This window comes from Acyrthosiphon pisum, chromosome X, assembly GCF_005508785.2.
Source record: "Acyrthosiphon pisum isolate AL4f chromosome X, pea_aphid_22Mar2018_4r6ur, whole genome shotgun sequence".
NCBI lineage: Eukaryota > Metazoa > Arthropoda > Insecta > Hemiptera > Aphididae > Acyrthosiphon > Acyrthosiphon pisum.
The window spans coordinates 91,539,293-91,559,897 of record NC_042493.1 but is presented as its reverse complement, the minus strand read 5'-3'; the positions used below and the strand labels follow the sequence as shown (position 1 = coordinate 91,559,897).

At 27.8% G+C, this 20,605-nt stretch overlaps 3 protein-coding genes across 5 annotated transcripts in view; 1 reads left to right on the top strand and 2 right to left on the bottom strand.

Moving 5' to 3' along the window:
* Positions 1-1,610: 1,610 nt before the first annotated feature.
* LOC100572102 (probable small nuclear ribonucleoprotein Sm D1) lies at positions 1,611-5,709 on the bottom strand. Its single transcript, XM_003246954.4, has 4 exons — positions 5,433-5,709; positions 3,895-3,971; positions 2,781-2,984; positions 1,611-2,607 (listed from the first exon to the last, which is right to left on the bottom strand). Exons 1-4 carry the CDS (start codon positions 5,444-5,446, stop codon positions 2,498-2,500), a joined length of 405 nt encoding a protein of 134 aa, XP_003247002.1. The 5' UTR covers positions 5,447-5,709; the 3' UTR covers positions 1,611-2,497.
* Positions 5,710-6,123: 414 nt separating this feature from the next.
* On the top strand, positions 6,124-8,088 carry Mrps18a (28S ribosomal protein S18a, mitochondrial). Its single transcript, NM_001162024.2, has 4 exons — positions 6,124-6,342; positions 6,425-6,558; positions 6,625-6,748; positions 7,823-8,088. The coding sequence occupies exons 1-4, from the start codon at positions 6,231-6,233 to the stop codon at positions 7,999-8,001; spliced, it is 549 nt and encodes a 182-aa protein (NP_001155496.1). The 5' UTR covers positions 6,124-6,230; the 3' UTR covers positions 8,002-8,088.
* A 5,905-nt stretch (positions 8,089-13,993) lies between these two features.
* Positions 13,994-20,605, bottom strand: part of LOC100168492 (phosphofurin acidic cluster sorting protein 1) — a 34,397-nt gene continuing 27,785 nt past the window's right edge. For 2 of the 3 annotated variants that reach the window (XM_003246955.4, XM_001945517.5), the window contains 11 exons: positions 19,773-19,924; positions 19,510-19,698; positions 18,584-18,792; positions 18,082-18,236; positions 17,811-18,015; positions 17,686-17,728; positions 17,047-17,210; positions 16,766-16,989; positions 16,347-16,463; positions 16,121-16,284; positions 13,994-14,017 (listed from right to left, as the gene is read on the bottom strand). In XM_003246955.4, the coding sequence (XP_003247003.1) occupies positions 16,139-16,284; positions 16,347-16,463; positions 16,766-16,989; positions 17,047-17,210; positions 17,686-17,728; positions 17,811-18,015; positions 18,082-18,236; positions 18,584-18,792; positions 19,510-19,698; positions 19,773-19,924 (1,604 nt within the window). In that variant the 3' untranslated portion in view covers positions 13,994-14,017; positions 16,121-16,138. The remainder of the gene's footprint in view (positions 14,018-16,120; positions 16,285-16,346; positions 16,464-16,765; positions 16,990-17,046; positions 17,211-17,685; positions 17,729-17,810; positions 18,016-18,081; positions 18,237-18,583; positions 18,793-19,509; positions 19,699-19,772; positions 19,925-20,605) is intronic. The other variant, XM_008188498.3, reaches the window with a different exon arrangement.

Below are 20,605 nucleotides of genomic sequence, written 5' to 3'. Positions count from 1 at the left end.
TAAATTTTTTTTTAATATTACTTCTGTCTTCCAACTATTTTAATTACCATTTACCAATGTCGAAATAAGATTTCATTCTCACTTTTTTCATGTTACCACAGCTGAATTTTGAAATTCAAAACTTTTTCTTTCTGTTTAATAATTGACAACATTGTAATGATACTGAATGTATAGCACAATTTTCTGTTCTTACCGTAATAAAAATATTATTTGTGTACTCGAGATAACAAAAGACGATTACCAATATCCAGTTATTGAGGATAAAACATTATTAAGGGGCCTCGCTACTGCCGTCAATTTTAGCTGAAAAGACCAAAAGGATTGACAAAATTAAAGTTAATTAATTTTGTCCGATTTTAATTCTGAAAAAAGAATTTGAACTCACCAGTTAATTGTCTATAGATCTTATGAAGCATTTTGTAAAAACTAAATTTTATATTATTGTGAACTGTAATTGAAAACTTGAAAATATCAACTTTTTCGAATCATAATTAAAATTAAAATTAATGTTAAAAACGGAAAATGTTTCGTACGATCTACAAAAATCTTTCTGCTGAATTCAAATATTTTTTTCAGAATCAAAATCAGACAACGTTAACTAACTTTAATTTTGTCAGACCAAATGTATGTTTTTGTAAAATTTGTGTAGTGAAATTGATAATATGGTTATTGAGTTATTGACATGTGCTTGTGTGTACGAGAGAGGATACCCACATTTAATTTCACTCACACTAATAATCATTTACAACTCACACATCCTAGGCACCTATGACAAGATTATAAATTGCCTAAATGTTGCCCCTTAAATAATAACCGTAGCGAGAACCCTTAAGTGTAATGGTAATTTTAATGTAGTTTGAGATAGCGAGAATGCATTATTCCATTTCTTAACTATTAGAACATCAGGGTTTTACTGTTCAGTATTATGTGCATCATAAAAAAGAGACAATAATAATACACTTCCTACAGTTTACCTATTTAAATAGTTGGTATTAAGAAAAATTTTTAGTTTTATTTTAAATTATTTTCTGTACTTATGTACTTATTTTGTTTATAATTATTAATTATCAACATAATTAAAAATCAAGTTCTTTAGTTAGAGTGATGGCAATTTTTATTTGATGGTTAAGTTTCAAGAGAAACCCAGATATGCAGTTGTACATACTATATTTAGAAAGTAGCAAGTTCAATATTAAATAAGTGCAAATTAATATAAAATCAATATTTATCGCATAGTACAATTGTATACCGAATACTGCAAACTTACTTTAGTTGGAATAATACAAGAATATAATGCAAAATAATATATAAATTGTTTACATAAATTAGAATTTTAATTTATTTTTTTTTTAAGTTTACATAAAATAATGTAAATTTGGACTTTTTTTGAAGTTGAACGAAATAGAAAATACATATAAGTGATTGTTAAATTACTATTAATGTGCTTAAGGATTTGATACCCATTATTTTTTAAGTGCATGTTGTGTAAATGTGTAAGTGCGTACTGTAGTAAGTGATCACTAGTGTGTGTGACTGTGTATAAAATAATTAGTGGAACACTCCCTCATGTGCATGTATGTGTCAATATTGCTATACTCAATTATTACTTCTTTTTTTTTTTTCTAAAGTATCAATATTTTTTTCAGTTTTTTAAGGAGATTTGATACCGTGATTTTTTTTCCAATGCACGCGCGACATGGTAATTTAGACGTGCTTTTTGTCAAACATTACCAATTGATCGAATGAAGTAATAAGAATTCTAGAAACAGATCAGACTCTACTTGAAATCGACTTATCCACATTTTTGTTATTATACTCCTGATTTCCTAAAAATGTCATATTAAAAAAAAGTATTTAAGAATTGTCGTATTTCATTTTTGTGGAAGTTAGAATCAAAAATATGGGAAAGTTGGTTTCAAGTAGACTTGACGACAAATTCAAATCTATCTTTAGAATTCTTATTTCTTCGTTAGATCAATAAATGGTATGTTTGACAAGAACCAGTCTAATATCTTAGATCACACGTGTGTTAGACAAAAACAGAAAATCACAGTATCGAATCACCTTAACAAACTATTTATCAGATAAAATCTTTTAAAATATAATATTTGTATTCGTCATGAAGTTATTTAACTTATTTTTTCAAATTAAATATTATTAACATTTTTAAAAAGTGGTTAAGTTGTTTCCAACTAAACTTATTGACAAATTAAAATATATTTTCAGAAAATGTATTCTATTGCTGGGATAGTAACAAGGTAGATACCTACAATTAGCATAAGATAGGTCTACTTCGGTAGAAAATCCAGCAGGTATCAAATTTCTTTAGGTCGAAAAAATAAAAATAAAAGATATTCAATAGGATTTTTTCTAATATATAGTAGAGCATGGATTTACACACAGCTAAAAATCAGCTAAATATGCACTAAAAATTTAAAATATGTAAAATAATATATTTAAAATGTTTTCTAATATATTAGGAACATGAATTATATTTTTAACGCCGAGGTGGTCCACCACTACGTCCTCGACTTCCACCACCGCGAGGTCCTCCGCGACCTCCTCGTCCTCTTGGACCTCCACGTCCACGACCTCCTCTTCCGGCTCCTAAAACAACAAGACAATAAATAAATAATCTTACATATACTTTAAAAGTTTATTTTACCTATGAATTGAGTAATAGGAAATATTAGTTGTTATTTATTATTAAATACATAATTTTTATGTATTTAAATGGCTATTACTACCTTTTTGATAGTAGAAACATTTATATTACCAACCTCCACGAGTTCCTCGCCCATTACGATTTAACCTTGATTTAGGTGCATCGTCAACTAGCAATGTTTCAAGGGTTAGTGAATCTGGTAAAATGAAGTACCGTATATTATTACCACGGACGCTAAGTGTATCGTAATGTATTGGCTGATTATTTTTCATAGTCATTTTAACAGTTTTCAAGTGAGTGTTCATAGCTACATCAACTCCTAAAATATAAGATATTTAATTAGTTTCAGTGAAATATTAAGGTAATATGGTTGTCATTTGGTTTATACTTTATACCAATTATACGTCTTATAAAGAGTGTACAACTATAAAAATTAAATAGATTAATATATATGAAAGCCGTTTAGTTTTGAATATTTTTCAAAAAATGAAAACTATATTATAATGTTATTATTTTAGTTAATAGATGATAAATTATACAATAAATAAACAATAAAATGTAATAAATTATGTTTAATAACTCAATTCCAATAGAGTAAACACCATAAGTGCATAGTATGAATGGAATTGGGCCTATTGACTTCAGTAGGAACTTTTTTTACAGTTAAAAAATCTTTCTATAAGGTATATTTTAAAATTCATACAATTTCTATATCAAAAATGTACATGTTTATATTTCACTTTTAAATAATTATTTAATAATAATTCAATTTTTGAAATTTCTTATCACTACTTATAACTGAAATTTTCTTTTCTGGTAGCTAAACTCATCTTGATTGTTGTTTTGTTTTCTTATTATTAAAATAAAACATTAATAATACTTATTATATCGTAATACTTATATTATTTAACTATGACATTATGTCTAAAAATGAATAAAATAAACGTCCTTAGAAAGACTTTATTTACTGGTTAAAATATATTATATTATACTCATACTTTTTCATTCATATTAATTTATTATAAATAGTAATACTTAAAATCAGTTAATCAGAAAATGGAAAATGGATGTTCAGCAATCTATGTATTTTTGGTTGCCATCTGATGATTTCTCTTTTGGTACAGACAAAAATTCATAAAAGTTCAATTTTTTCGAATTATAGCAATCAAATAAAATGTAAAATATAATGTCAATTTTATTATGTGAATTTTTAAATATTTATTGTTTACCTGTAATGGTTCCATGAACACTAGTACCATTTTTCAGTTCTAATGTCACCGTTTCATGACTTAGTTTCATCAAAAACCTGTTGATATACATGAAATAATTAGATAAAGAATTGATAGATATTTGTATTTAAATATATATAAAGTCTCTTATATTTCAGTTAACAAACAATTTAAAATACATACATTTAATCCATTATAATCCACTGAATAAATTTAAGAACTGATCAAGATTAGCAATTTTTTTAAACTTTTAGCTCCAATCATAACGGGTTTTTTTAAAATCTATGTAGTTAGTCATTTTATATTAACACTAATATATGTCAACATAAGTTTTGATTCACTCAAAAAAAAAAATTACCTAGTCTTCACTCTTTAGTTATAATATACAATATAGACTACAATATTTTCTGAGTATTATCTTTTTACTTTATTTTTTTGATAGCATTAATAAATATAAATTTCATTCATTTTGAGTCATAAAAATTGAAAATAAAAGATTCTTGGGAAAATTCTAAATCAATAATAACTTAATTTGAATGAATGGAAAATAAATTAAAATGCTATGACACATAGTAAGTATAGACATTTTTACCGTGAACCAATAATTATGATTATAAATTGAATGGTTTTCAAAAAAAATATAATTTTTGGGTGGTGGTGCCACTTTAATAATGAAGTAGAAGGTAGTATGGGCAATATAGGTAAAATAGGAAGTATGTATGATAAATAGTATTATAGGATATATTATATAGAATATAAATTAGAGATTTGATAATAAATAATTTATAAATAATAAGAAATATAATAGTATTGCAACTAATCGTATGAATTGTTGTATGGTTGGATGCATGCGGTGCTTTTCACCTAAGGCTATTATGCGTTCTGTGATTGGCCGACAGTCATCGCCAGCGCCGGTGCTGGCCTCCGTGCATATGCTCCCACAAAACATTAGATATGTATTACAAACAATATTTACTTTCCCCCTTGGATTGACCACTTAACGGTTGAGAAAAAAAACATTTGAAATACCTAGTATGTTCAATAGTTGAATTAACAGAAATGTATTATTATTGACTGCATAATGGAATAAATTTATTTTTAATTAGTATGTATATATTTTTTCATTTTAATAATGTGCATATCAAAGAAAAAAGGAAAATCAAACTTTGTCACTCATTTGATTATTTATAATTGTGTTGAATTTTATATTTCTCAACACCAACGCTTAAGCAAATTTATAAAGGCCACATAGATTTTTTATTCCAAGATTACAGCTTTGCACTTAAGTTTACCTTTCAAGTTTGTTTATTCACTAATCAGTAAGAATTAAGAGCATGTTAAGTAGTAAAAATTGTGGAAATGGTTAACATAACCATTATTATTATTGTTTAACTGCCGATTGGCGTAAAATATATATATAAATATAAATAAATAAATATAAATAACACTTGAATAGTAGAGTATATAATTAACAAGCCCGACTGGGTACCTGATAGGGAAAAATTTAATAATTACCAATTTGAAACTATTTTACTTACTTGACCAACTTCATAATGATTTTGCTCAGGACTGTCGTAGATTAATATAAACAATGTTGTATTTTATTGATCCAAACTTAAATTACCCACAAGCCACAAAAATGGCAGATTGGAATCGATGCACGGCGTACGCCCTACGTGCTGTTGTCTACTTGACTGTAATAAACACAAGGAATAGTAATGTAATCTGTTAGACAAACAGCAAGTTGTATTCAGAAATCAGAAGCGTTATGAATGTGGAACCCAAAAATTGATATACGGACACGGACGTACGATATGACGTTATCAACGAAACTGTCGGGGAAACACAATCAACATTTTCGGGGAAGTGTTTTTAGCGCATCGACACGTATCGGTCTAGGACCGAGCGTTCGTAAACGTGAACTGCGTTTGTAGCGTTTCGTGCGCGAGATATACCAGCGAAACGTACCGACCCGTTTTGGACTCGGGGCAATATACTCTTAATTACAATTGTTAATTACTATGGTTTTGAATTTTTCTTGAGAATTTCGAATCCACAAAACTGTACACGACGTGTTCAGAGCAATAGTGAATAGACACGTCAGTCGTCAAGTTCGCAGTTCTGCCGCAGATCTATCTAATGTTCAAACCGACAACCGTGGTATCACTTTTAATCACTCTGTTATCAGTTTGAAATCCAACTCAAATCGCGTTTCGCATTTTATCACGGAAAGCTCCCCCCGTGTAGAACTAGCGAATTTCAATATTTCTTCGTTTAAAAACTGTTCAAAACAGCGTGACAACTAAACTGTATAAATCAATTTTATAATTGACAAAATGTTTAAAATACCGGTGTCGGGTATTCTATTGGGCGCGAGCAAAGTGTCCACGAAGATGTTCGTGCCCAGCATCGGTTTGCATGTATCGGCACCAATGAAACTGAAGGAGAGTAAGTACAACTGTGTTATAATATGTGCAACGCACCATCGGTGTTTGTGTATTTAATGTGTCACTCTTGTTTGAACGTCTAGTCCACGCCAACAAGGTTGGCGGAAAGTTGATTATTGAAGGAGCTTTCGTGCCGTCTCCTAGAAAAGACCACCTCATTCAGAACAACAACGAATGCTGTCCGTTGTGCAGTCTCGGCTTGGACGTCAAACACACGGTATACTATTATATTATTACAATATTGATGTGTTCAAGTCAATTCTAGATCATTACTTTGTTGTAGGATGTATTGATTCTTAGTCAATTTGTACGAAGTGACGGTTGTATGATGCCACGACGAGTTACTGGCCTTTGTAAAACCCAGCAGAAAAGAATGTCTAAATTGGTGTCTATGGCGCATAAAGCAGGTAATTTCTGTCTAGTTATGTTGTAGACTATTTCCCAAATATTTTAAAACACTAAACCGCTAAGTTTTATTTTTGTTTGACATAAAAAAGTAGGTACCTATAAACTAGTACCTATTGTGCTAATTATTTTTCATCTTCCTGATATTAAGTCTTGCCTAGTGTTTGAAAATTTCACTTTAGAATTGAATTTGATGATCACATGTACGTTTAATGTATAATAAATTACCTCGTTTAAGTACATGTTCATTATTTTTAAATGGAACTCGTTTACATTTATACTCACTGAAAAATAAATGTGTTCATGTGGTTGTTCATTTAATTATATATTTAAAAATAAGACAAATAGTTGCTATTAATAATAAAAAAAAAAACAACCAAGTATATTATATTCTATTCAAAATAATTCAAACTATACTTGAAACAAAAATGGTTAACATTTCGAAATTGAACTTTCCCTTTTTTGAAGTTTTGGTATAACACTGATGAGCATTTCCATTCAGAAACTAAATATTAGTGGGTAAAATCTGTAAATATTTGATATGAATGCAAATATATGCTGTCTTAGTGAGCTACTCAGAATAAGACGTATGTTGGTAGTAATTGGCGGTTGACAATTGTCATTACAACCTACAGGCGATAATGCGATGCCTGTTGTTGCATGGTTTTTCTAACGGTTCTCACCACTATACTCTTTCTTGGTGTATTATTAGATTTATTATTAGATTTATTTATAACTACTACAGAAATTGTCATCAGGCGAGTAGTTCTCTTAAAATATAAGTCGCTCACATTCACACAATATTTATAATATATGAGTGACATCCACTAAATATGAACGTTAATGCATTCTTTTTAAACACTGGTTTGGCTAAATCATGGAAATAACTTAATTCTTTTCAGTTCTAATACTATATAACATTTATCATAGTAAATTTATTTTAAGATATATATGTGATGTATACCCAGATGTAAATAATTAGCTTATATTGTTACATATTATATATATCCTTAGTCTGAATAATATTACTATATAATTAATACCTAATGTTTAAATATTATTGAAAATTTTTGTAGGGTTAATGTGTGATTTAGCTCCAGCAAATAGCAAAAAGGATCCCAGTAAAAGAAAGTTATGGAAAAAATACAATACATACTATGATGAATCCACTATTAAAGTTTATGAGAGTCATTTCAAAACAATTAAGGATAACATTATACTTGATTACATGAAATCAAAAAATCCAGAAAATTAATCAAGTAGTAATAATCGACAATATTAAAACTTAAGAGTAGGGATAATATGTACTTTTTCTTGTTAAAATAAAATATTTATAATTATATATTATACTGTATTATACTATTTAACTAAGATATTGTGTTAATAATGACTAAAATGCATTTCTTTGAATGACCTTATTTACTGGTTTAAATGTATTATATTATACTCATGCTATGGGATTCATATTTATATAGTAATAGTCAATGCTGGGCATTAATCAATTACAAAGTTAAGTTAAATAATGAGTAACATTTTTTTCATTTTATTCAGAAACTAATGAGTTAATTAATTTGATTGTCACATTAAGTTTTTATTCCTAAACCACAGATTAAAAATACATTCAATTTTGAAAAAAAATAGTTTTATAAAAATAATAATATTAATCTGAAATAATGAAATATTAAATATATTAAATAATAATTTATTATAATGTATACTACAAAAGCAAAATAGAAATCTGTGTTACGGTTTGGCTCCAAAATGGCTTGACCGATTAGGCTTATTTTTTTATTGCTGTGTTCATAATTGTCAGGACAAGGTTTTTATGAAAGAAAAATTTAGGAAATCTGGAAGTCAAAAATACAAATGTGGCGCCATCTGTCAAAGATAAAAATAAACATATTAATAATATATTTTTGTTTATTGTAAGGTTGCTAATGGTTATGATTGTCATAGTTTTAGTTTTTAGTTTTGAAGAATTTTATTAAAATAAAAAAAGGAAATCAAATCTTGGCCGCTCCACAAATGGTGCCAAGAGGATGCGCTAATCTAGGAATAATATAGTTGAAGATGAAATTAATAACATGTCCGCTGTATGTTGAATTAAGTAAAATAAAAAAAACTTAGTATAACTTTGATACTTTGGAATTAAATTATAAATTTACGTACAAACGGCTATAATATGACATAAGCACCAATAGTGCAAAAATGGCATATCATTTGCGCCAAAATAAATATTTTATATAAATAGTTATTTAAAAATGTCAATCTTATAAAAATTGTCAATGAATATATTATAAGTTTATAAATTATAATTTAAATAAATCGGTTGATTTTTTCGATCATATGAAAAAATATTAATAATAAATTGATAAAATATAATATATATACAAATAAATATATGTAATTTGAATAAATCGGTTGAGTTTTTGATCTTATAAAAAATTGTTAAAATATAATAATATATAGTTCTAAATATACCTAATATCTATTAAGCGTGGCACACAGGAATCTAGGATTTTTACGCATTTGTACGACACGATTTTGGCGCTTACGTACTATACAACTTTTTTTTAATCTCATTTTGGCGCTTATGTCTTACACCAGTAAACAGCATGGGGTCTGCGATCTACCGCAGGTAGATTGCCTACTTGATAATATACTGCTGCGAATCTCACGGGATAACACCTGTCGAGATGGCTATACATTAAAATATAATATCATTTACACTTAAAAAGATGTTGTTTCCACATCATATTACACCCAGAAGGAATTGAACAATCAGAATTTTTTTCCGGGTACTAGAAAAGTTAAGATAAGTTTTGAATAGTTTTACACTACTCTCCACACAGTTCAATTACTCTTCATAAAAAAAAAAAACCGTTACAAGATAGATAGACCGGATTTGTGGAGCCACGAAACAGCCCCACAATTATCAATCATTATGCAAACAACTATCCACGGTGGTGGAGCACGCGGGTGACAGCTAGTAGTTATTATAAACAGATATGTTATAAGGGTAACCGTGTTAATTAATATAAATATAACTATTTAGTATTTACTCAGTATCCTATACACACTTGGATACTCATTAGTCATTACAGAAGTTGCAGCGATAACCTGGCCCGTCGATATAAATGATGCAAACTTTAGTAGCGTAGTTCATCATATTTACTATTTATCCAATTAAATAAATACCCAGGGTGCGGGTTAATTTTTTGTTTTTAGATAAATCACCTGATGTGTCTGGGGTGTAATAATCAGAAACAAAGTTTGAAATTCTCTTGCAAAGATTGTACTACGTATATATTTAAATAGCTAGCATTAAGTCACAAACAAATAGTCTGTCAACTGTTTTTGGTTGTATTATTATGATGCACCAAATACACATAACTAAGTTCTGTCAACTTATATTTATTTATTTATTTAATTGTAAATTGAGTTGTTTTTAATTTAATTAAAGAATGAATAGTAATCGGGTTGTATGTTTAATCAATTTACCAATTGTTAGTGGTGGTCTTAATTATATTATTAAAATTATTTTTTGGATATTTAAGTAGTTTCTATTTACTTTATTACTTAATCATTCCACGGCATCCAATTATACAATTTTGGTGTTAGTTTCTACTCATATTGTATCGATTTATAAAGGTTGCATATTAAATACCTAACTATATTTTACCTATTTAATTTAATTTGTTTCAATGAACTTTATAATATTTGTGGTGTTAGTTTAATAATTGTACTTTGAAATAGAAGAATGAATTTCAAGTTGGCCTAACATGGATTTAGTAAGACTTAGTAAATTATATTTCATTCACATTAAGACAGAACTTCAGAGGTAAACAGTTTTCATAAATATTTTCCTTGCCAAGTACTTTTAAAATATTTACAATTGACAGGTCAAGCGTTTTTTTTGTTTGGAATTTTCACTTTTTTTATTCTATTTAATTAATTCCCTGAATATATAATTATCAGCAGAAAAAAAATTAAGTAATTAATTTCATAATTAGTTGTAAGTATTTTTTAATTGGCCAGCCAGGGTCTCTCAACATTTATCGTTACTTCGGTAATCAATAACACGTATTATAAATTGCAAAATTTAAGCATTTATTAAAAAAAAAATACATGTATCAGAATTTAAAAATGACATATAATTACACAGTATATAACAGTCTATAATAAATATATAAAAAAAATAGTAGTCAAAATGCTTTTGTGTGGAATATATTAAAAGAAGGTACTGCGCATAAGCCCATATCACATTCTGTACACATGTATCTAGTGTCAGTTCACTTATTATTCTTCTTGCCTACCTACTTGGAATTTTCTCCTGGCAAGCCTTCCAGATTGTGTTGCTGGAACTTGTAATGGAAAATGCCTATCAATTCGTTTTGATGGTTAGTCCTCAGTTGGTGGTCTTGATTTTGCCACACGATTGGTTTGATATTTTTCTATTATAAGTCATATTAGTTCTATATGAAACTTCGATTTTGGTATATGGTATCCAGTAACTGTTTTATATGACGAGTGAGCATTTAACAATGATAAATCTATCAAATGGAAAAATATTTTTTTGTACCATTTCTTATTTTTTCCTAGGTCAAATATTTTTTATGTACCTTATGTAAGAAAATGTTAAAACAACTATATTCATAATGAATAATGATGTAAAAAAATGATAATTTCTTTATGACTTTAATATTACATACCTTTGTGAATGAATAATTATGTTTCTTTTACTTACCTACATTTCATAAATATAAACAAAAGTAATTGTGTTTAGTAATGAACAGATGAATTTGTTTGAATCATCTTTAATGCAATGATTTGGGAAACCTTTTTTTTTTTTTCATCTAGTAATTAGTACTCAATAAAGGTAATAATAATGAAATAATCTAATTTTAATATTATTATTTATTTTCTACCTGTTTAAAAAAAGACTGTATGTCGATATGCCCGTATAAAATATTAATATTATTATATCAGTTTTTATATAATAGCCAAAACTTAAAGCACAAATCTTCGAAAATACAAAGTATTTCCATAAATTAAAAATGTTTAAAAAGTATATTTCATAAATTCTTTGATGTAACTTTTTAAAAAATAATGTTTTATGACATGTTTATATTGTACATATTTTTCAGTGGGGACTGGCAAGGGAGCTGTACTGTTTTCTGGGGGCGGGGGCTAGAGCTCCACTTTGCCTCTTGGCGGCATGCCTGCATCCATTTCTTATTATCATTATATTGTTAAACTTTTTGCGTTTGTTGACGTCATTATTTATGTCCAATTATTAAATTTAATTCCAACTAAAGATATTATATTTTATGACTTATTAATTTGTTAATAATTCAGACTAATTTATTTTAGTTTATGATATTATTTTTAACAGATTAACATAAGTTTCTAACTATTTTTGGTATAAAAAAAATACTTATTTGTTTTGTGCTTACATATACTGTTAGGGTTGCCATATGGCCCGGTTTTTAAATATAATGAATGGACAGACATTTAAATGATAACACACATGCCATACTATGCAATAATAAAAAACAAAAATTATCAGTAAAAAAATAATATTATTATTAATTACATCCATTTTTTACGGAACAAAGGCGGAGGAGACATTAAGAAGTATTTTTTACACTGTGCCAGGTTCCCACCAATAACTGCGCTCATTGTGGCCAGCTATGTTACCATTGGACCAAACTGCCCACATTATACATATAGAAGTATTATGAATGATGTAAACAAGTATTCAGAATTCAAACGCATTTTTATGGAGCAACATACAAAAAAGTCCAAAACTAGGGCAACTAATAAATGTATTTACTATTCTGTAGATCATATTATCATTGTAAGTGAATTAAAGTTTATAGACCACTAAGCCCGGATTAAGAGGGGGGGGGGGCATAGCCCCCAGGCCTCGATATTTAGAATTTATTTAGGGGCCTCAGATTTGTCCATTACTTTTTTCATTATATGCTATTACACCGCGTAAATCACCTAAAAAATAATCAATGATTATATAGCGGTGGAAAAAGCTTGTAAATTATAATTTATAAATAAAATGATACAATATTCTTCATTTATTGCTATGTTCCTAATATCTATATATTTATTATAACAGGTGCCTAAGATTAAATAATATTAATATATTATACATTATTTTTTTTTTCGTACAGGGGCCTCAAAATGTTTTAATCCGAGCTTGTAGACCACAGACGTGGTTTAATGTATAACAAAAGTAATAAATGCCGACACTTCTTGAAGATCAACCACTCTAATATACCATTAATACACTGTTACTTGACATTATGACACTATACTGATTTAGGATTCAAATCTTAAAAACAAACACAATATACTAGTTATTGTGCTTCTAGAGAAAGTATTGAAACTAATTGAACGGTATCACACACATTTATTTTTAATTACAATAGTCAATTATAACATTTATTTTGTAGTTTGATTTTAACCCTTAAATGGTAGTGTATTATTTTTTAAGATCTAAGAAAAAAAATAAAGCCTTGCCAGTTAAATAGGGCAGTTAATATGTTCATGAGATTCAATTCGATTACATTATTCTTTACAATTCTGCTATCCGTCCACAATTTGCAGTAGTTAGGTCTCTAAAACAATGTCGATGCATTGTGTCTCCCAACTATTGGTCATGTAAGAATCTGGCAATGGTTATTGTGATGTATTGGTATCTACTCGATAGGTAATAATAATAATAAAATGCTAATAATAATAATGATAATAATAGTAATAGTAATATGATAGTAAATATAATAGCTATAGTAATATAATAAGAATAAAATAATTATAGTAATATTCCTTAAATCTATTGATATTGATATTTCAATAATAATATTGAATTTAATTAATAAGCGTTATTTCAAACGTTTCAAATGATTTTAATAGTAGTATTACATTATAAAAATTGTTTTCATAAAAAAAAGTCTTGGTAGTTAAACTTAAAAAATCTCAAATAAATAAAAATCACACATAAATAGTAGTAAGATAATTAGGTACAATAATTATAATAATAAAACGTGTAGTCTTTGGTTACAATAATAAAAACATTGGATATATGGTTTACAATAATTACGAGGGTTCAATGGTTTATTTATATATTTACGAATAATAAATAAATCAGTTTATAAAATAAATGGAAATATCTATTGTTTAAGATAATGTTCAACCACTGCACTTTATGTAAGGTTGTTGTTTTTTTTTTAATTTAAAAGTTAGGTATAAGAAAACTGAAACAAAAAAACACACATTTTTTATTAAATTAATTGAATATATAAATGCATTTTAATCACACATTTGTTATTAAATTAATTGTATTTGTATTAATTTGTAGTATAACAACTCATAAGGTTAATTTTTTCAACTTGTACGTAATTTTGTATTTTATTTATTTAGTAAACAATTATTAATGCATTATTTAATGAAGTCGGCAAATTGAGTATATTATAATGCATGATACATGTGTTTGGCCAAATGCTGTCCAAGAAAACTAAAGAGCATTTGAACATGGCATGCATAAGATGGATACAACATTCAAAGTGAATTGTACTTCGAGAGCAAACTATAAAAGCTCAGTTTAATTAGGTATAACATATAATTTATTATAAAAATGAATACATTTCATCTTCAAGTATAAAGTGTATATGGCCCAGTTTAAGTTCATTGATTAAAGGCACAACTGTTCTAAACATTGAGTCTGGGCAATTACAAGTTAAAAATTATTTTTTAAAAGTTTTTTACTTAGCTATAATAATTAAGTATACTATAAAAGGTTAAAAATAATAATTTTAACTGATAATATTTGTGTATACAGAGAGGTCTGTAGAATAATTGATTCATTATAATATTATATAAAACTAATATAGGTTATAATATATATTGCACACCTTTTATAAGAGGATCTGAAAGGCACTTAGATTTCTTGCATGGATCATGGTACACACACACACACACACACACACACACACACACACATGTCAACAATTTGGCAAGTTGCATATTATTTCACTGGTAAACCAATCAATTGTTATTCCATCATACCAACCCATCCATTGATTTTTTTTTTATAAATAATTTAATGGACCGAAGTCCTTTATAATAATACATAAAATGAACATTAAAAAAAAGAAACAAAAATAGATAAATAATTATGACAATTAATTAATTGACAAAAATACATTGGATTATAGTATTTTATTAGAAGTTTACATAAAATTATACAATTTTTTTAAAATAAAATTAGCTTATAATTTACTGTTTCTTAAAAATAACATAGCATTGTATTTAAAATTATCACGAGTAGTTGAAAAAAAATCTAATGAATCTAATGAGGAGGATATGTTATAAGCTATATTTAATGCTCGCGGGAAAAATGAATCAGCACCAGATTTTTTTAGAGAGAAGGTAATAATAAATAATTCTTTACTTCTAGAGAAATATGATGGTACGTGAATGCCTAATTTTTCCAATAAATATGGACAGTCAATATTTCCATTTAATAAGTCATATATAAATAATATATCTGCTAGTTTTCTTCTAACGGAAAGCGTATCTAGACCAATTGAAAACTGAGCTGTATCAAATGATTCTCTAGATATAGGAATATTATTAATATATGCAAGTATGCAACTCTTTTCAAAAATTTCTATTGAACAATGTCAAGTTCATTAATATAAACCGATAAATTCTGTGACCAAATTAATGAGCCGAATTCCAAGGAAGAACATACAAGAGAACAATACAAATTAATTAAAAAAAAATACATTTTTAAATTCTTGCGTATTTCTAATTATGAAACCAAGCATTTTGTATGATTTATATCTTATAACCACACTTTTACTTACACTAATAAGTAAAGATCATTTAACATGCACATAGGACCATAATCCACATGTAGGAAATCTTATTGCCTTTACAGAACTGCTTATAAAAGGTACGTTTTAAAATATATTTTATGATATAAATGAAAAATTAGAAATAAATCTGATGTTATACGACTAAAATAACTAAAAAGAGCAAACTAAATCAATATATGCAATGTCAATTACAATTTGAATAATGGAATTAAAGTAAATAATGTATTATGTTTAATGTTATTACAATTTACAAGTTACAACAAACTATCGTATTATTTATTAAGTACCTTGTTATAAATAATACAGCTTACAGTATTTATTTAGTGTATGTGTGTAACCTGTGAGTGTATGTGGTATTGCAAGCTAGAGGAGGGACTATTTGCGTTTTATTTTTGTCCCGTTTTACTCAAACCTTAACTGGCTCGACTGGTTAAGCCATATAAGTTTGTATATTGAGCGTAACAGTAATGTAATTACCGGAGTTTTGGTGGCAATTTAAAGTCCATGATTTAAGTGTGGCAGACTTGCTGGTTGATAATCCAACGAGTAAACTGCAACTGGAAAATGTTTGATGTGTGTTTGCCACTGTGACGACAATTGGAAAAACTTCACACCACTCCATTCATATCCATCAATAGTTACTAGAAATTTAAACGTAAAATAAATACCATTAACAAGGAAACAACTTGTAAGAGCGAGTTACTTGTGAGTGGAAAATGTTGAGTTTTAGGTGAGCAGATTAATCTTAAAACACTGTCGATTACTTGATTCTTGGGATCTAAGTCTTTTTCTTTTTCTTTCTTTTTTCCCAATCTCATAACTAAATTTACATAAAAACAATTGTTGTAGAAAATGTATGATAGACATAATATTAGATTTAACATTTTATTTATCATGCATGAAGTCAAATGTAAAGAATATAAGTCTAGTTAACAAAAATAATATCTGATAGCCCAAATATAAGTGAAATTTAAAATTTTAAAATGTGTGATACAAAAAAAGTTATTAAATCAAATAATGAACGATTCCTTAAAGCTTAAAAGGTACAGTTACATCATTTTGTCAATAAAATTAGTACTGAATGAACATTATTATCACTGTGTGTATTAATAATTTGCTTACTTTTTTGTTTTTTCTCCTTGATATAGCTCACAGTAAAAAATGCTAGTGGTTCTTCATTGGTCAAAAACAGTCTTGAGATATGTAAGCTCTTAAAACCAGTCTTTAATGTGAATTTGGTATCCACTCGCTTACTGCTTGGTTCATTGCCTCGAGTAGTGACTTCTTTGTTAGTGTTTGGCACCAACCAATAGTCGAGTTGTAATTCTAGGGGCTCGCATAACTCCCTGTTGGGGACAAAATGGTTAGATTACAAAAATATTTAAGGTTTGTCAAGTATTTACCAATTGACTTGCTTTGTGGGTGGAGGCAAGTATTGCATACCAATATTGGGTGAATTGGGTGGTGTAGTCTTGTCTAAGATTGACTTACGATCAATGATGATTGAACATTGATCGTCAGTATCATTTGAACCCGATGCTGTATCCCCAGAACATATTCTCACATCCTATATAATGGTACGGTTGTAATAAGTTTACAAGGCAAATACAAATTTAATAAAATAAAATCAAAAATTATTTTTATTTAAAAGAAAATATGTGAATAGAAAACCAACTACATTATTTGAAGTACAAAATATATGAATATAATATAATCAGATATACTCTATTCTGCGAGATAACGCGCAGATTCTGTACATCCCCTGCTATTGAAACTGGTTCCCCTATGGCAGGTTGTTGCGTGGAGATGCGTAAAATAACCGATTTGATCGGCCTGCTGTGCGTTCTCTCATTGAACAGAGTATGTGTAAGTAAATTTTAAATAATAATTTTTTTTTTTAATTCCAATAAAAACAATTAACTATTGTTTTTATTTATATAAAGTACTTTAAATATAATTTAAATAATTATTAGTCAACTTTAAGACTAGGATACTACATTAATTCTCTCAAATTTTCAAAAACAAATTTAATATAAACTTACATTGACAAATGGTATGAATGTTTGTAAGGCTTCGTCATCAGAACTGTAAAAGTAAATATGTATAATATACAGGTATACTGGTATAGTTTGTTGTTTGTGTCAAATTTTAATAAATATTAGTAAACCTTTTTTCTTTATATGATAGCATTGCTTCAGCGATCTGCAATTGAATTGTATTAGATGCTTCCATGATGTAATTTTGAATTTTGCCTATTATATCCGTTCCATCACCACATTCCAATTGTTCCTTCCAGTAGTCTTCTTTGAACAGAAATGTTGTACCATAATAGCTGTCGACTGTACCCAAGTATCTTGAGAGAGTGTTAATTCCTACATATCATAATTTTGCAAAAATTATATACATATACAAACTTAATTATTATTCATATATATTACCTAATGGTATAATATAAAATTTTATATAATTCATCCAGTCGGGTGGTTTGAATGATAACTGTTCTACATACTGTCGTAATACATAGTTTACAAAGCTATCAGAACCAGCAAGCAATATCTTCATTTGACTCGGGGGTTTTGGGTTGGAATTACAGCTAAAATAATAATAGTAATAATAAAACAAATAATATTATATATTATTATTATTGATATTATTGGTAGACACAAGATTGAACAAGATGTCACAAGATATGTAGTACACAAAAAATGTTAGATAGGATTCTTAGGAATTATTATTTTGCATATTAGAGCAGAAGGGTATCTAGGATTTTTCAAGGCGGGGGGGGGGGGATATAAAATTTTTAATAGACATTCAGTATACACATATTATATTCATATTATTATATAAATGATATATTGTGTACAAAATTTGGTCTCAGGGAGGGATATGATTCCATATCCCCCCCGTAGATATGCCATTGTATTAGAGTGTTAGACTTACTATTTTTGTATCTTGTTAATAATGCACACAAAAGTAGCACGCACGTCCGCTAATCCAGCTGGTGTGATGACTTTGAATTGGTAATTCTGCAGTTTGGATGCGAGCTGACAACCCAATGGATCCGCATAGTGTATTAAACATAATACTTCAGGCATTTTATCTTCAGGTGGTAACACTTTAGACAGCTGTTCCATCAATGCTTTTCTAGGCTATTTGTATAAAAACATAAATTTAGTAAATTAAACATACATACAGTATAATATATGACTCAAAGGTTTAATTTAATATTAAGCTTGAATCAAGTATAATCTACTACAATTATGGTTGGTTGGGATTATAAGGAGAACAATTTATTTGAGAATAAAATTTGGAATAATTAATTAATGTATTGTAGCTATTGCTTGAAGTAATTATTTGGGGAAATTTGATAAATATTTCATATTTTTTTATAGAATAAACAATGTCCATGAAATTATTGCTTTACTACCCGATATTGAAGTTTAATTGAACCTTGACAACTGAGCATTATAAATTTGACACAATAATGTTGTTTGAATAAGTATTTTTCTTAGGAGTTTAATCTTCTAAACTATTATTTGAAATGAAAGTTTAAATGTATCTGATTTTGTTTTCAAGTATCTGATGATTGATAAAGATTAGAAGCTAGTGTAATATAATTGTAATTTTCTTTTTCAATTGAAACATAATAATTACAATATTATACTAAATATTTCCGTGGTATACTTATTAGTAAATTATTGTTATCATATAATAAGAAGATTGGACCTCGTAATGGTAATTTGCATTTAGTAATGCCACAAAAACGACTATGTGGGTTGTTTAGTTAAATGACTAGACTAATAATAAATTTGTATTAAAATTTAAACCTGAACCATTTAATTAAATATATGAAGGCAGTGACATACCTCAACCATGGAGACTATATTTTCTCCTGAACCTCCAGTACTGGTCCCTACGTTTGTACGATCATTGTCATTTGTCAGCTTTGGCATTGGAGACTTCTTGTACTTGTTTGACGATGAAGTGCGGTCCCTCGTGAAAATTCTTGATTTCTTTTCTTTTTCCTTTTCTTTTTCCACAGTGCCAGGAGTTTCCTTTAAAACACCGTGTACACCATTAGCATTAAAATGTACTAATTGTCAGTTCTCAAGTATAAAATATATTAAACCTTTTTATCGTCATTGTTGCCCACTTTCGGAGGTGACGAATTCATCGGAGTAGGGTCACTGTCCGTCCAGGTGTCCAAATACGAATCGGAATCAGCCTTTTTCGAACTTTCGTCACTAAATCTTTCAATGTTACGTTCTACGGTGGGCACACCTATATCATTAAATAAATATATATACATATATGTATATTTATATCTAAATTTTTTTTTTGAGAATCTGTTTGATCTAATACATATTAGTTTTGTAAGCATATAATATATCTTCCCCAGCCAATATTTGTTTATTAATTTGACAAATTGTTAGCTAAATCATGATAAAAATTAATTAAGCGTGAAGAAACTTGAACATGCAAAATGAAAATAATTATAGCAGTTAAAGATTTCAAACAATATCAATAAAATATGAATTTTGTTAAAACTTAAAAACTATGTTAAGTTAAGTAATACTAAAAACTAATTTTTATTACTAAGTAGTTCGTATTATACTCTCGTTTTTAAGACTAGAAACAGGTATAGTTGTATAAATAAAAATCCCCTGGTTGTATTTGAATTACAAGAACAATTATTATTAAAATATATAATATAACGAATATGGATACATTATTTTTATAGTATCAGTATAGAATTATAATAAACGTTAGACTGTTAACAAATGGCCATGTGATACCTAGAATCTTTGGGATGTAGGGCAAATCACTTCACAAATCAAGACTGTAGTCCGTAAGGCAAGTAGGCTTAAAATTGGGTTCCTAAATGGCTAAATACATCGTGTAATGTAAATTTGGTCAGGCTTCGCCATTTCCAACCTGTCTCACATAAACACTGATATTGCT